Source organism: Cherax quadricarinatus, chromosome 16 (genome assembly GCF_038502225.1).
Source record: "Cherax quadricarinatus isolate ZL_2023a chromosome 16, ASM3850222v1, whole genome shotgun sequence".
NCBI lineage: Eukaryota > Metazoa > Arthropoda > Malacostraca > Decapoda > Parastacidae > Cherax > Cherax quadricarinatus.
The window spans coordinates 30,508,290-30,524,518 of record NC_091307.1 but is presented as its reverse complement, the minus strand read 5'-3'; the positions used below and the strand labels follow the sequence as shown (position 1 = coordinate 30,524,518).

Genomic DNA, 16,229 nt, shown 5'->3' with positions numbered 1-16,229 from the left:
GAGAGATTTTGGGAGATGTTAAGTGAATGTATAGGAGCCTTTGAACCAAGTGAGAGAGAGTAATTGTGGTAGGGGACCTGAATGCTAAAGTAGGAGAAACTTTTAAAGAGCGTGTGGTAGGTAAGTTTGGGGTGCCAGGTGTAAATGATAAAAGGAGCCCTTTGATTGAACTTTGTATAGAAAGGGGTTTAGTTATAGGTAATACATATTTTAAGAAAAAGAGGATAAATAAGTATACAAGATATGATGTAGGGCGAAATGACAGTAGTTTGTTGGATTATGTATTGGTAGATAAAAGACTGTTGAGTAGACTTCAGGATGTACATGTTTATAGAGGGGCCACAGATATATCAGATCACTTTCTAGTTGTAGCTACACTGAGAGTAAAAGGTACATGGGATAAAAGGAGAACAGAAGCATCAGGGAAGAGAGAGGTGAAGGTTTATAAACTAAAAGAGGAGGCAGTTAGGGTAAGATATAAACAGCTATTGGAGGATACATGGGCTAATGAGAGCATAGGCAATGGGGTCGAAGAGGTACGGGGTAGGTTTAAAAATGTAATGTTAGAGTGTTCAGCACAAGTTTGTGGTTACAGGAAAGTGGGTGTGGGAGGGAAGAGGAGCGATTGGTGGAATGATGATGTAAAGAGAGTAGTAAGGGAGAAAAAGTTAGCATATGAGAAGTTTTTACAAAGTAGAAGTGATGCAAGGAGGGAAGAGTATATGGAAAAAAAGAGAGAGGTTAAGAGAGTGGGTGAGATGTTATCAACAAATTTTGTTGAAAATAAGAAAAAGTTTTGGAGTGAGATTAACAAGTTAAGGAAGCCTAGAGAACAAATGGATTTGTCAGTTAAAAATAGGAGAAGAGAGTTATTAAATGGAGAGTTAGAAGTATTGGGAAGATGGAGGGAATATTTTGAGAAATTGTTAAATGTTGATGAAGATAGGGAAGCTGTGATTTCGTGTATAGGGCAAGGAGGAATAACATCTTGTAGGAGTGAGGAAGAGCCAGTTGTGAGTGTGGGCGAAGTTCATGAGGCAGTAGGTAAAATGAAAGGGGGTAAGGCAGCTGGGATTGATAGGATAAAGACAGAAATGTTAAAAGCAGGTGGGGATATAGTTTTGGAGTGGTTGGTGCAATTATTTAATAAATGAATGGATGAGGGTAAGGTACCTAGGGATTGGCAGAGAGCATGCATAGTTCCTTTGTATAAAGGCAAAGGGGACAAAAGAGAGTGCAAAAATTATAGGGGGATAAGTCTGTTGAGTATACCTGGTAAAGTGTATGGTAGAGTTATTATTGAAAGAATTAAGAGTAAGACAGAGAATAGGATAGCAGATGAACAAGGAGGCTTTAGGAAAGGTAGGGGGCATGTGGACCAGGTGTTTACAGTGAAACATATAAGTGAACAGTATTTAGATAAGGCTAAAGAGGTTTTTGTGGCATTTATGGATTTGGAAAAGGCGTATGACAGGGTGAATAGGGGGGCAATGTGGCAGATGTTGCAGGTGTATGGTAAGGAGGTAGGTTACTGAAAGCAGTGAAGAGTTTTTACGAGGATAGTGAGGCTCAAGTTAGAGTATGTAGGAAAGAGGGAAATTATTTCCCAGTAAAAGTAGTCCTTAGACAAGGATGTGTGATGTCACCGTGGTTGTTCAATATATTTATAGATGGGGTTGTAAGAGAAGTAAATGCAAGGGTCTTGGCAAGAGGTGTGGAGTTAAAAGATAAAGAATCACACATAAAGTGGGAGTTGTCACAGTTGCTCTTTGCTGATGACACTATGCTCTTGGGAGATTCTGAAGAGAAGTTGCAGAGATTGGTGGATGAATTTGGTAGGGTATGCAAAAGAAGAACATTAAAAGTGAATACAGGAAAGAGTAAGGTTATGAGGATAACAAAAAGATTAGGTGATTAAAGATTGGATATCAGATTGGAAGGAGAGAGTATGGAGGAGGTGAATGTATTCAGATATTTGGGAGTGGACGTGTCAGCGGATGGGTCTATGAAAGATGAGGTGAATCATAGAATTGATGAGGGGAAAAGGGTGAGTGGTGCACTTAGGAGTCTCTGGAGACAAAGAACTTTGTCCTTGGAGGCAAAGAGGGGAATGTATGAGAGTATAGTTTTACCAACATTCTTATATGGGTGTGAAGCATGGGTGATGAATGTTGCAGCGAGGAGAAGGCTGGAGGCAGTGGAGATGTCATGTCTGAGGGCAATGTGTGGTGTGAATATAATGCAGAGAATTCGTAGTTTGGAAGTTAGGAGGAGGTGCGGGATTACCAAAACTGTTGTCCAGAGGGCTGAGGAAGGGTTGTTGAGGTGGTTTGGACATGTAGAGAGAATGGAGCGAAACAGAATGACTTCCAGAGTGTATCAGTCTGTAGTGGAAGGAAGGCGAGGTAGAGGTCGGCCTAGGAAAGGTTGGAAGGAGGGGGTAAAGGAGGTTTTGTGTGCAAAGGGCTTGGACTTCCAGCAGGCATGCGTGAGCGTGTTTGATAGGAGTGAATGGAGACAAATGGTTTTTAATACTTGACGTGCTGTTGGAGTGTGAGCAAAGTAACATTTATGAAGGGGTTCAGGGAAACCGGCAGGCCGGACTTGAGTCCTGGAGATGGGAAGTACAGTGCCTGCACTCTGAAGGAGGGGTGTTAATGTTGCAGTTTAAAAACTGTAGAGTAAAGCACCCTTCTGGCAAGACAGTGATGGAGTGAATGATGGTGAAAGTTTTTCTTTTTCGGGCCACCCTGCCTTGGTGGGAATCGGCCAGTGTGATAATAATAATAAAAAACAAGCACTAAACACAACAAAATAATCGTAAAATGCGTGAATGAGAGCGCAGGTTAGTGTTCACTCAAGCATAAACAAAGTTAGACTGCTCACAGCGCCTGCGTGGGGATGCGAACAGAGCAGGCGGCAGACAGGTCCCGTACCCGGTGGTCCGAAAATAGGGACGCGTTCAATAATAGGGACACAGTTTGTCCGAAAAAATGGTCCTATTCTCGAAACGTTCGATATGTGATACGTACGATTTTTGAGGTTCCACTGTAATATGTTTTCCATTCTATCAAATGAGACCACAAAAATGAGAATGCAACCATAAATACGTACTATACAAAAATAGACCACAAAGTCAGCATTTTAATTAAAAAAACAGTCGGAGTTTTTTTTTTTCTCATTATGCACTGTGTGCTGCAGGATTTTTTTTTATATTTCAATTCAATTCAATTCAAAGTTTATTCTCTATAAGGATTACAATGCTGAGCTTAGAGTGTACCACTAGAACACCTAGCATGGCTAGGCATTTTAGGCAGACTTAAATTAAATCTTAAGTTTAACCCTTTGACTGTTTCCGACGTATAAATACGTCTTACGAGCCAATGTTTCTGACGTATTTATACGCACAAATTCTAGCGGCTTCAAATCGCGCGCCAAAGGCCTGGTAGGCCTACACGGGAGAGAATGGGTCTCAGTGGTCGGTGTGCACCCTGTGAAAAAAATCTCGGACCTAGCGGTGCATTGTGGGAACGCCATGTTGTCAGTCCATTTTCACCATGCCTCTCGGTAAGAAGTTCCTCACTCCTCGGCGGATTGGAGGTCTTTTGTTCCCAAGTGATAGCTCTAACAGCGATGAAAATGTCAGTGACAGTGAATTCAAGGGTTTTCAAGTGAGTGTTACCGAAAAAAGTGCCCAGGATAACGTAAATAGTGACGAAAACCCAGATGACCCACAACCTTCGACCTCTGGTGCTGTGCCGGCTTGTTCACATTCACCTTCGCCTGTACCAGGACGAAAGAGGAAACTATTTGGTCGTGTACAACACCCTGATGATAGCAGTGATAGTGATAGTGATAGTGATAGTGATTTCAAGGTCATTGAAAGCAGTTCTAGTGACAGTGAGAGTGAATATTCCCCAGTGAAGCGCCAGTATGTACGACGTAGCATGCGGTCTGGTAGTGTTTCATATGTTGTTCCAAGGGGAAGGAGAAACTCTGGGAGCACATCCCGTGGCCCAACACCACGACCTGATAGTGAAGATGATGATATTGTAACGATGGGTATGAATGGTGACAGTGAGGGAGGAGGCAGTGGTGGTGATAGTGAGGGTGGCACGGCCCATGTGGCACCATCACCGGGCCACACTACTAGCCACGCGGCTGACTCAGCAGAACAACCAGCCTCACCCTACCCCACACTGCCACAACCTGCACCACCACAACCTGCACAGCCACAACCACAGCCACAACCACGGTACAATATCCAGACCCCACCAGCAGACCGCATCTGGGATTGGCAGGACGGTGACGAGTTTGTTCCCAGTCCCCATGACTTTGATGAAACACAAAGTGGAATAAAGCCATCTTGTCCACTTGGGAACAATGCCAGTGAACTGGACTGCTTTGAGTTATTCTTCGATGAACCCCTGATGGACATCATTGTCAGGGAAACCAACACATACTGTGAATACACCATGGCAAATACAATTCTCTCACCAAAATCACGGCTACACAAGTGGAAGGAGACAACTGTGGCAGAGATGTACCTGTTTTTTGCCACAATAATGCTTATGCCACATGTGTATAAGCACACTGTCACCACATACTGGACAACAGATCGCCTGATTTCAACTCCAGGTTTTAGTGACATTATAGGTGTCAATCGTTTCCTGATACTGTTGCGTATGTTACACTTTTCAGACAAAACCAGGCCTGACAGAAGCGACAGGTTATATAAGATAAGAAATGTGTTTATGTACCTGAAACAAAAGTGCTGCATGTATTTTTATCCCTTCAGGAAGCTTGTTATTGATGAGTCCTTGATTTTATTCAAAGGAAGACTCTCATTCAAGCAATATATACCAAGCAAGAGGAAACGCTTTGGTATAAAGCTATTTGTACTGTGTGATTGCAGAAGTGGTCTTGTTTTAGATATTATTGTGTACACTGGCAGTAATACTTTGAGAGATACCATGAAGTTATTGGGTATCTCTGGTGATGTGGTTCGAACAATGATGGAACCATATCTTGGTAAGGGGCATATGTTATTTACTGATAACTGGTACACAAGCCCCTTACTCAGTGATTTCTTGCGAGTGAACTTGACAGACGTGTGTGGCACAGTGCGTGGTAATCGCAAACATATGCCAAGGTTCGACGCTGGCACTCGCAGAGGTGAGGTGCAAGCCTTTGCTGCCAATGACATCATGGCATTTCGGTGGCATGACAAACGTGATGTCACATTGTTGACATCAGTTCACACAAACGAAATGGTACCCAGTGGCAGGGACAACAGAGAGACCAATGAACCCATTCTAAAGCCTGCAGCTGTCATGGACTACAACCTCAATATGCGCTTAGTGGACAAATGTGACATGCAGATTGGGTTTGCAGACTGTGTACGCAAGAGTTATAAGTGGTATATCAAACTTTTTTTCCATCTTGTTGATATCTCTATGCTAAATGCTTATAACATATACAAGTTGAAGACCAACAAAACACCAAAATATGGTGAATTTTGCCTGTCAGTAATCAGACAAATAATTGCAAAGTACAAAGGAGCAACTCCTGCAATAGACCAGCGCCCACAGACGTCATCTCGTTTGAGGCCTGGTGATCACTACCCCATACAACTGCCTCCTACTACTGCCAAGAAAAATGCTCAGAAGAGGTGTTATGTATGTATGCATACCACAAAACGCCCACAAACACGCAGAGACACTCGTTTTATGTGTGAGGAGTGTGAAGTGCCCCTCTGCATATACCCATGTTTCAAAGAGTTCCACAAGCTGCAGCAGTTCTAGGAACGTGGTTAGTGACTGTACATATGTATATATATTATGGAACAATAGTAATAAACATTGTTTTGTATTGTTTGTTTGTGTAAACAAAGTGTATACACAAACTAATAGTGATAAAGTTTGTTCTGTTATTGTGTTGTAAATAATGAGTGTATATTTGAACAATGCACCTTACATTGGTCTCACAGGCCACATAAGTTACCTGGAAAAGAAAAATATTGAAAAATGCAAGAAACCTTTGAATTAGAGTAAATAAAAGAATACTGGGCGGGCGGCAGTCGCCGCTGTTGCCATACGCACGTCGATTTCTGCAAACTTTGCGGCTCTATATCTCGGTAAGTACTGATGGCAAAAATTTTTTTTAGGCTTAAAACACTAGTAAAAATATTCCTAACATTTTCATAAGAAAAAATAATTTTTTTTTTTTCGAATATTTGGCGACATAGAATGACAGTTTCAGACAGGGCCCTGAAACAGTCAAAGGGTTAAAATATTACAAAATTATGAGGTAAGTTGGTATTATGGCTAAGTGACTAAATACTAGTTTGTGAGTTTAGCAATGTGAATGCTTTTGTTTTGGCACTATATATAGTTTCAGTACTGGAGTATCACAGGCCAACTTATGACTAGTTAAGATTCATTATTTTGAGATTGAGATTGATATTTCTGTTTATGGTCAAATCGGTGAGTAAGTGTAAGTGTTAACCACCAGGTGGTATTCGTGTAATTAGTTGACAGGGTGTATCAGGGAGATAAGATGTTTTCTGATGGTAGTTTTGAAGGTGATGAATGTGTCTGCAGTTTTAGAATTATCAGGTAGGGTGTTCCAGATTTTAGGGCCTTTGACATACATTGAATTTTTGCAAAGGTTTAGTCGGACACAGGGAATGTCATAGAGATGTTTGTGTCTGGTGTTGTGCCTGTGGGTTCTGTCACAACTATCAAGAAAGCATTTTAGGTCAAGGTTAATATTGGAATTTAAGGTCCTGTAGATGTAGATTGCACAGTAGTAAGTGTGGATGTACTGAACAGGGAGTAAGTTTAGATCTATGAAGAGTGGGGGGGTGTGTTGCCAGGGATGGGATTTAGTGATTATTCTTACTGTGGCTTTTTGTTGGGTTATTATTGGCTTTAGGTGTGTTGCTGCAGTTGAACCCCAAGCACAGATAGCATAGGTGAGGTATGGATATATAAGTGAATGGCATAGTGTGAGAAGGGCAGTTTGCGGCACATAGTATCGTATCTTGGAGAGGATCCCAACCGTTTTGGATACTTTTTTGGTTATGTGTTGGATATGGGTGCTGAAGTTCAGGTTGTTGTCGAGGTATAGGCCTAGGAATTTGCCCTCATTATGCCTGGCAATTAGAGTGTTGTCGATCTTAATGTTAATTTGCGCATCTCCTGCTCTGCTACCAAACATAATGTAGTAGGTTTTGTCAGTGTTAAGCGTAAGTTTATTGGCTGTCATCCAAGTCGATATTTTGATCAGCTCCTCATTAACAATGGTGTTGAGGGTGGCAAGATTAGGGTGAGAGATGACATAAGTCGTGTCGTCAGCAAAGAGAATGGGGTTCAGGTGTTGAGATACGTTTGGGAGATCATTGATGTATATGAGGAAGAGCAGGGGACCAAGGACACTTCCCTGCAGAACTCCAGTTTCAAGTGGCTGTGTTGTTGATGTTGTGTCTTGAATGGTGACATACTGATACCTATTAGTAAGGTAAGATTTGAAATATGCAGGCGCATGGCCTCTTATACCATAATGGTCAAGTTTGTGGAGTAGGATGCCGTGGTCTACTGTGTCAAAAGCTTTTCTTAGGTCAATAAAAATTCCTAGTGGATATTCCTTATTTTCCAATGCTGTGTAAAGCAGATCTAGCATTTTTATGATTGCATCGTTAGTGCTTTTATTTTTCCTGAATCCAAAATGGCAGGGGTTGAGTATGTTTTGTGCCGTTATAAATGAATATAGTCTCCTGTGCATGAGTTTCTCAAAGATTTTGGATAGCAATGGTAAGTTTGATATTGGCCTACAGTTGTTTAAATCTGTAGGGTTACCACCTTTATGTATTGGTGTAACCCTTGCTGTCTTGAGTAGTTTCGGGAAGGTGCTAGTTTCTAGTGACTTGTTAAAAAGTAATGAGATAGCATGCGAGAGGACATGGGCCGCTCTCTTGTACAATAATGGTGGGACATGAGACAGATTCCCTGAGTTATTTTTAAGTGACTTAATAATCTCGGTGACTTCCGTGGGCTCAGATGGAGCAAGATAGAAGGAATTTGGGAAATTCCCATCTAGGTAGTCCCCGGCATGGGTATTGGTACGTGGGATTTTATTGGCGAGATTAGAACCTATGTTTGAGAAGAAGTCATTTATCTTGTTAGCTGTGTCAGTGGGATGCAGTGGTGTTTCATTAGGTTTAGTTAGGACAATATTCTTGGTTTTTTTCAGTTTGTGGGTCCCTAGAATGGTGCACACTGACCACACAGACCCATTCTCTCACATGTGGGCCTACCAGCTTTCTTCTGCTTGATTTGAAACCGTAAGAATTTGTGAGTATATATACAGTGGTCCCTCGTTTTTTGAAATTAATCTGTTCCTGGAGCCGTTACTATAAACAAAATTTACAATTTACGAATCAATTTTCCCCATAAGAAATAATGTAAATACAATTAATCCGTTCCTGACACCCAGAAGTATTAAAACAAAAAAATTTTTTACATGAAATATACATGTAGTACATAAACAATACAATGGGAAATGATGAATGAAACATTAACAGCATAACACTTACCTTTATTGGAGATTCTTCTTAGTGTATGGGAGACTGGAGGAGGAGACAGAGTGGATTGTTTATAGTTTGGAAGGGGAATCCCCTTCCAGCAACACCTCAGGTACCAATTGCTTTTCTGGGGTTGCTTCTCTTCTCTGTTTCTTAATGCCACTAGGACCACCTTGAGAGTCACTGGAGTCCTGTCTCGCAAAATAACTGTGGAGAGAGCTCTGTTTCTGGCGTCTCTTTAACACTTCCCTAAAATGGTCCAAGACTTTGTCACTGTACATGTTACCAATATGGCTTGCAACAACCTTGTTAGGGTGATGTTTCTCCATAAAGCTTTCCATCTTACCCCACATAGTAAAAATCTCTTTAATTTCTGAAGAAGGCACCTTCTTCCATCTCTCTTCCTCCTCCTCTGCAGCAAGATTCTGAGCTGTGATGTGTTGCTCTTCCTGCTGAAGCTCTTGCAGCTCCTCAGTTGTGGTCTTCCACCAATTCTTCCACATCCTCCAAACTCACATCCAACCCCATGGAACTCCCCAGTGCCACAATTGATTTTACAACAGACATAGGCTCATTAGGGTCAGTCCCAAACCCTTCAAAATCCCTCTTGTCGACACAATCTGGCCACAATTTTCTCCAGGCAGAGTTCAAAGCCCTGGTAGTCACTCCCTCCCAAGCCATACCTATAAGGGTTATGCAATGGAGGATGCTGAAGTGTTCTCTCCAAAATTCCCTTAGGGTCAAGTGAGTGTCTGTGGTCACAGTCAAGCACCTGTGAAACATTGCTTTTGTGTAGAGTTTTTTAAAGTTTGCAATGACCTGCTGGTCCACGGGCTGGAGGAGAGGAGTGGTATTCAGGGGCAAAAACTTTACTGTGATGAACCCAAACTCCTCGAAAATTAGGTCATCCAAGTTTGGTGGATGAGCAGGTGCATTGTCCATTACTAACAGGCACTTGAGATCCAATTTCTTTTCCAGGAGATACTCCTTCACACTAGGGCCAAACACTTCATTGAACCACTCAATGAAAATTTCCCTCGTGACCCATGCCTTACTATTAGATTTCCAAAACACACACAATTTACTCTTCTTAACATTGTTTTTCCTGAACGCTCTGGGATTTTCAGAATGGTACACTAGTAATGGCTTCACTTTGAAATCCCCACTAGCATTAGCACAGAACATTAGCGTCAGCCTGTCTTTCATAGGCTTGTGTCCTGGCATTGCCTTTTCCTCTTGTGTAATGAAGGTCCTCTTTGGCATTTTCTTCCAAAAGAGGCCTGTTTCATCACAACTGAACACTTGTTCAGGTTTCAGTCCTTCAGCCTCTATGTACTCCTGGAATTCATGCACATATTTTTCAGCCGCCTTGTGGTCCGAACTGGCAGCCTCACCATGCCTTACCACACTGTGTATGCCAGTACGGTTCTTAAATCTCTCAAACCAGCCGTGGGTACGCGTCCCGGACGAACTACTACTCGCGAGTCAACCTATGAAAAGCGAGTCCATGTTTATACGAAAATACCCCTATGATTGGCAAAATTTACGATTGCCAGGAACTACGAAAAGCGGGGGACCACTGTACGTCAAACACGGTGGCTCGTAAGATGTGTGTATATGACCGAAACAGTCAAAGGATTTTATCTATAGCCTTAGCAAGTTTTTTCACGAAGGTTAGTTATACATGTAAAGGTGGTAACAAAATCCTGCTCAATTCTACAATTGGAGCATATGGAGCATTTCTGGTGCCAGGTTCCAGTGAGTGTTGGAGTGGGCTGTCCTCCTCGATGTAACGAGAAGTCCTTGTGCAATTATCCCATTCATACAGAAAACAGCAATACTTAGTGTAGCCCAGATGTAATCCAAACAAGGTAGCAGAGGCATCGCTAGAGTTGGTGTCACCCGGGGTGGAATCTCTGGTGTCACCCAGGGCAGCATCTTTGGTGTCACCCCCCATGAAATTAAAGGGCGGGGGGATGGGGGTGGCAAACTTCAGTTATGTCACTACTGTATGACCAGTCAGTGACTAATGTTTAGCAATGAGAACGTTTAAGGGCCATAAACCAAAAAGAAGAATACTTCTCAACTTTATTAATAATAAAATAATTGCAGTAATATTGAGGAAACAAACTCAAATACCACTCTGAGTACAGGTAACAGATCCTAAATTTATTCATCATCAACAATGCAAAAAAAAAAAAACTTGAAAAATAAAGAAAAACATTGCAATATCAGAGAGACACTAGTTCCGATTTGACTCTGAGTACAGGTAACATCTCAGTGAATCTGATCTTAGAACATTTCCTTGCCTTCAATTATGCAAAATCATCTATCACATCATCAAAATCAATGATTTTTCCCTATTTAGGCTTATTTGTACTTTGTTAATATATAATAGGCTATATAGAAATGAAGGATTCTTCTCTTATGTTGCTACAGCACTGTTTTGGTCATTAGTGTCACCTTCTTTAGAGGCTCTATGGTGTCACCCCCTAAATGGTGTCACCCGGGGTGTCCCCCCCTTACGGCGCCTCTGCAAGGTAGCAACAACTTTCAGGTTACCACAAGCTGTCTGTGGAAAATACTGTATATTTTCCGGAAATACGGTAATTTATAGGTAAATAAATGGTCTATATTGTATATAATAAAAATTATGTTATCGAAAATGGGAAGCCTGCGCCTGCGCAGAAGAGACTCGCCATTGCTGTTTGAACTGGTCAACAGAAAGTTAGTGAAATCGGAAGAATTTTCGTGCTCTAGAGGTTAAAATTGGGTTGACACCTCTCAAATAGGAGCCGAAATTGTTGGATGTGCATTCCCGCATAATTTGAGTATCAGGTGACAGGACAGGACAACTCCAGGAACCTCAGATAAGCTGTCTAATTTATGTTTAAATTCTGGCCAGTAAATTTTTCATAAATGTAGGCAAAAGGGGGGGTCCTGTACATGACACATTAATCTCCAGTCGAATTGATGAGTGATATTAAGATATTCTCTTTCTGTTATGTAAATATGTTTATATATATAATCATTTTTTAATTTAATATACAGTCCACAAAATTTATATATTTACCAGCATTCCTGGTGATACATATTTCATTTGTAAATAATAGGTCCAGAGCAACTTGTGGATATGACAGTTGTAGGTATCGAAGGGGGACATTTTTTGCGACCTAGGTGTCCCAAATTCCTACTTGTCTAACTGATAAATAATAATTATCTTTGTTCATTTACTATTATGTACATAATGATACATTCAGATAAATGCAATTTTCCACACTGTCATAGTTTAGGCAGTTCAAAATCTGCTTTATGTTGTCATACGTTTCCCCAATGTGGACTGCATAACTAACTAGAATTGATAACAACAAGTTGCCAACATGTAATAAACAGCTTTTAGATTAACCCTTTCTGGGTCCAGACCGCCTATCTGAATTTTGTTCTTAGGGTACAAAAATTTTCCCCTCCAAAAAATACATTATTTTTTTATGAAATGGTAGAGAATCTTTTTCCAAAGGTAATGACACCAAAAGTATAAAATATAAATATGTTAAGCAACCATAGTGACATCATAAATCCCTGTCTAAGACTTACATAAAGCAAGCTACCATTTTCAAACTGATAAAATTTGAAATTAGATTATTATCCCTCAGGGTCATACTCTCTCATAATTTTTACACTGCAATTCCTAATGCTTCTTGCACTAACACATACATAAAATAATATCAAAGGGACAATCACATACAATTCAATATAAAAATTTTACATAACTAATAGTGTATAACTAAGTCCTTATGAGTACACAGACTGGTGATGTAGCTAGCCAGATCAACAGTTGATTACTCCAGAACACAGGTACACTTGCAGAGTCTTTGGAAAGGTACATAGATCACAGTCTGTCTCATCTCCAATACTATGGCTAGAACGTTTCTCAAGCAATACATAATTTGAAGATGAAATTTAAACTATGTTGTGATCTATCCTGGATCATTATCAAGCTGCTACTTGATAATAATTCAGGGTAGATCATTTTATCTCTAACTTGTGGGCTAGTTGTCAAACACTGTAGTCTTGATACTGTATCTGTTATTCTTTCCCTTCATGTATAGCAAAAAGTCTTTCAGATTAGAATATGGTTTAATTATATTATTCTATAATGTGTTCATACCTGAGACATTTTTCATTAAGCTCTTCTAGTTGAGACTGCAGGTCACTTTCTCTAGGCTCCTCTCGCTCTTGAACTAGTTGATTGACTGTTGCACTAAGCTGGTTAAGTTGCTCATTTATTGACTGATTCTGAAGCCTTGATGTGTCACCTGTTGAAGAAAACATAAATTGTCCAGTAAATATTGCACCCCACAATGGGAAAACAATACAAATAAAATAGTCAATATCTAGATATGATAATCAAAACCACTGAGGGAGGTATCCCCACTCTCAATACAACTGATGGAAAAATCCAGGTATTACAGCATAAAAAACCATGGTACAGGCAAGGATTGAACTTGCAGTGAGTTCAATCCCCACCCATACTGTGGTTTGTTTGCAATTATGTCATTATGATTTCTTGAGTTACTACAGCATATAATGGTTATTGGCTTGAGTTTCTATCAATGTTCTTCCAGTATACCCATACCTATACCCACACCTATTCCAGTGTGCAATCAAGAGCAAAAACAACTAGGAGGAAAGAGCAGTGAAGGCAAAAAGCTAAGAGTGAGGTTAGGATGAAAGTGGGGCAAGGACAAATATTCTCAAGTGCCAGCTCAACCAGGCTGTGATGGATATGTCCAGGCAAGCACTAGATGAGCCTGGCCCATGGCCGGGCACCGAGAGTAGTGAGACTCTCAAAACTCATCAAAGGTATATCATCATCAAAGGTATACCTAATTTCTACAGATCAAACATAATGCAGAATTTAAAGGATGTGGAAATGTAGTTTAGAGAGTTATTAACCCTTTCAGGGTCTGTGCCGTAGTTCTATGCCATGAGCTCAGCTCACTCAGATAAGCTGTGAGTGGTAAATTTGGGCCTAGATATGAGAGAATGCATCTATGTGTTAAGTGTGCACCACACAAAATAAATCCTGCAGCAGGAAGTGCATGAGAAAAAACCGAGGCCGTATTTTTGGATTGAAACCGATTTTGCTGTGTTTTTTTTTGTATGCTTTAACAGTTATATTCGTGGTTTCTTGGTCTCATTTGATAGAATGGATGATATACTACTACAGAAATAGATAGGGTTTTGATTGGTTTGATTACTGAAAATGGCTTGAAATGTTCGATTTTTGCCGATATTCAAGAGTAAACAAATTATGCCATACAACCAATACACATCAGCAGGTGGGTCTAATGTGCATTCATGAATGTGCTGATATTATTTATATAATTATTACAATATTGCATAACAGTAAATCTTCTATTTTTTGGTGTGAATAAAAAATTTATTATGTGAATAAAAAATCAAAATGGAATTCATTTGTAAAGTCTGGAAACATAACTAATAAACAGAGATTATGTTATTTTAGTGCCAAGAATGCCTGCATTGTTTATTCTGGCCAAATTACCATTTTCCAATCACTTTACTGGGTAGTTGAAACAGTTGAGTGGATGATTTCTTGTGCTCAGTCAATAAAATAGAAGTAATACTAGCAAAATAGCTAAGAATTTGGTCAATTGGAATAATGTAATTGGCCTAAAATGAGAGTCAAAGTAGGCAAAATCACTGATGCATAAATATCAATGACACAGCAAAATTCGCAAGAGCGTAATTTTGGCAATTTTCCATCAGATTTCGTACTTTTTGATTTATTACCTTCAGAAAAAGATTCTCTACCATTTCAAAAGAAAAAATAATAAAAAAAATTGTTTAATTCTTGGACCCTGTGGACAAGTTTCAGATCAGGGGTCTGGACCCTGAAAGGGTTAATACATGGTTTTGCCTGAGTTTATGTATCATAAAAGCTTTGAAAAAAGTGGTTCAGGAATGAGCTCAGGCATGAGCTTATGAATGAACCAGTTGCTGACTTTGGCTCAATACTGTATATGCTGGAGTGACCCTCTTATTTATTTTTATTTATTTATTTATTTTATGTCTTTGCAAATAGTAGTACACTGAGATTTTATATTTACAATAGTGGGTTGCAATGCAAAGAGAGCCTCTATTATGCCTAGGCATTATGGGCCAACATTATTGGCTTACAGACTACTTAACACTAAGGATTATATCATAGTTGTACAGTAGGGTAGTAATTATTTCATAGATGAACAGTAGATTATTAATTATAAGTGAATTAAATTTGTATAAGACAAAGGATATATTCATATAGTCTAAAATTCTTTTTTGTGAAAACAAGGGTTCAATTATATTCCTGTCAACAATAGATAAAAGGTTCAAAGTGATTGTTGAAGTTAAGATGTGGGAGTACATAGGCGAGTATGTGTGTGCTGAGTATTTAGTGTTTAGTCTAGGGTGATTAAGTGAATTTTGAGAAGAGTCTTAAACTGATTTTCAGACTGGGTCACTTTAATATCTTCTGGTAATGAATTTCATATTTTAGGGCCCTTTATGTGCATAGAGTTTTTACACGGTATGATATGGACACGAGGTATATCAAAAAGAGATCTGTGTCTTGTGTTGTGGTCATGTGTCCTGTTTAACCCTTTCAGGGTCTGTCCCGTAGATCTACGGCTTTATGGTGAGTGTCCAAACCGTAGATCTACGCCATGAGCTCAGCTCACTCTGATAAACTGTGAGTGGTACATTTGGGCCTAGATATGAGAGAATACATCTATGTGGTATGTGTGCACCACATAAAACAGATCCTGCAGCACACTGTGTATAATGAGAGAAAAAAAATGAAATAATGATTTTTCGATTAAAACAGCAACTTTGCAGTGTTTTTTCGTATGTTTTTTATAGTTGTATTTGCGATTTCTTGGTCTCATTTGATAGAATGGAAGACATATTACAGAAATAGAGATGATTTTGATTGGTTTTAGCACTGGAAATGGCTTGAAACTGAGCTCAAAGTAGCGGAAATGTTAAATTTTTGCCGATATTCAAGAGTAAACAAACGACCTCACACATCTAATACACGTCAGCTGGTGGGTCTAATATACATTCACAAATATGGTGATGATATTTATACAATTATTACAGTATTGAATAACAGTAAATCTTCTATTTTTTGGTGTGAATAAAAATTCATTATGTGAATAAAAAATCAAAATGGAATTTATTTGTAAAGCCTCAAAACATAAGTAATGAACAGAGGAAATGTTAGTTTAGTGCCAGGAATGCCTACATTGTTTATTCTGGACCCTATTTTGAAATTGGAATATTTTGAACTTTGTGTTAAATTGGCCAAATTAACAATTTCCGATCACTTTATTTTGTAGTTGAAACAGTTGACTTGGCGATTTCTTATGCTCAATCGATAGAATAGAAGTAATACTAGTGAAATAGCTAAGAATTTGTTTGATTGGAATAAGGTAATTGGCCTAAAATGGGAGTCAAAGTCGGCAAAATCGCTGATTCGTAAATATCGCTGACACATCAAAATTCGCGAGAGCATAATTTCGTCAATTTTCCACCAAATTTCGTACTTTTTGTTTTATTACCTTCACAAAAAGATTCTCTACAA

The 16,229-nt window shown here is 39.5% G+C and overlaps 1 protein-coding gene across 6 annotated transcripts in view; it reads right to left on the bottom strand.

Moving 5' to 3' along the window:
* The window catches only part of LOC128705063 (centrosomal protein of 290 kDa), a 448,876-nt gene that overhangs the window by 228,879 nt on the left and 203,768 nt on the right, over positions 1-16,229 (bottom strand). For all 6 annotated transcript variants that reach the window (XM_070085555.1, XM_070085557.1, XM_070085556.1 and 3 more), the window contains one exon: positions 12,753-12,900. In XM_070085555.1, coding sequence (XP_069941656.1) covers positions 12,753-12,900 — 148 coding nt within the window. The remainder of the gene's footprint in view (positions 1-12,752; positions 12,901-16,229) is intronic.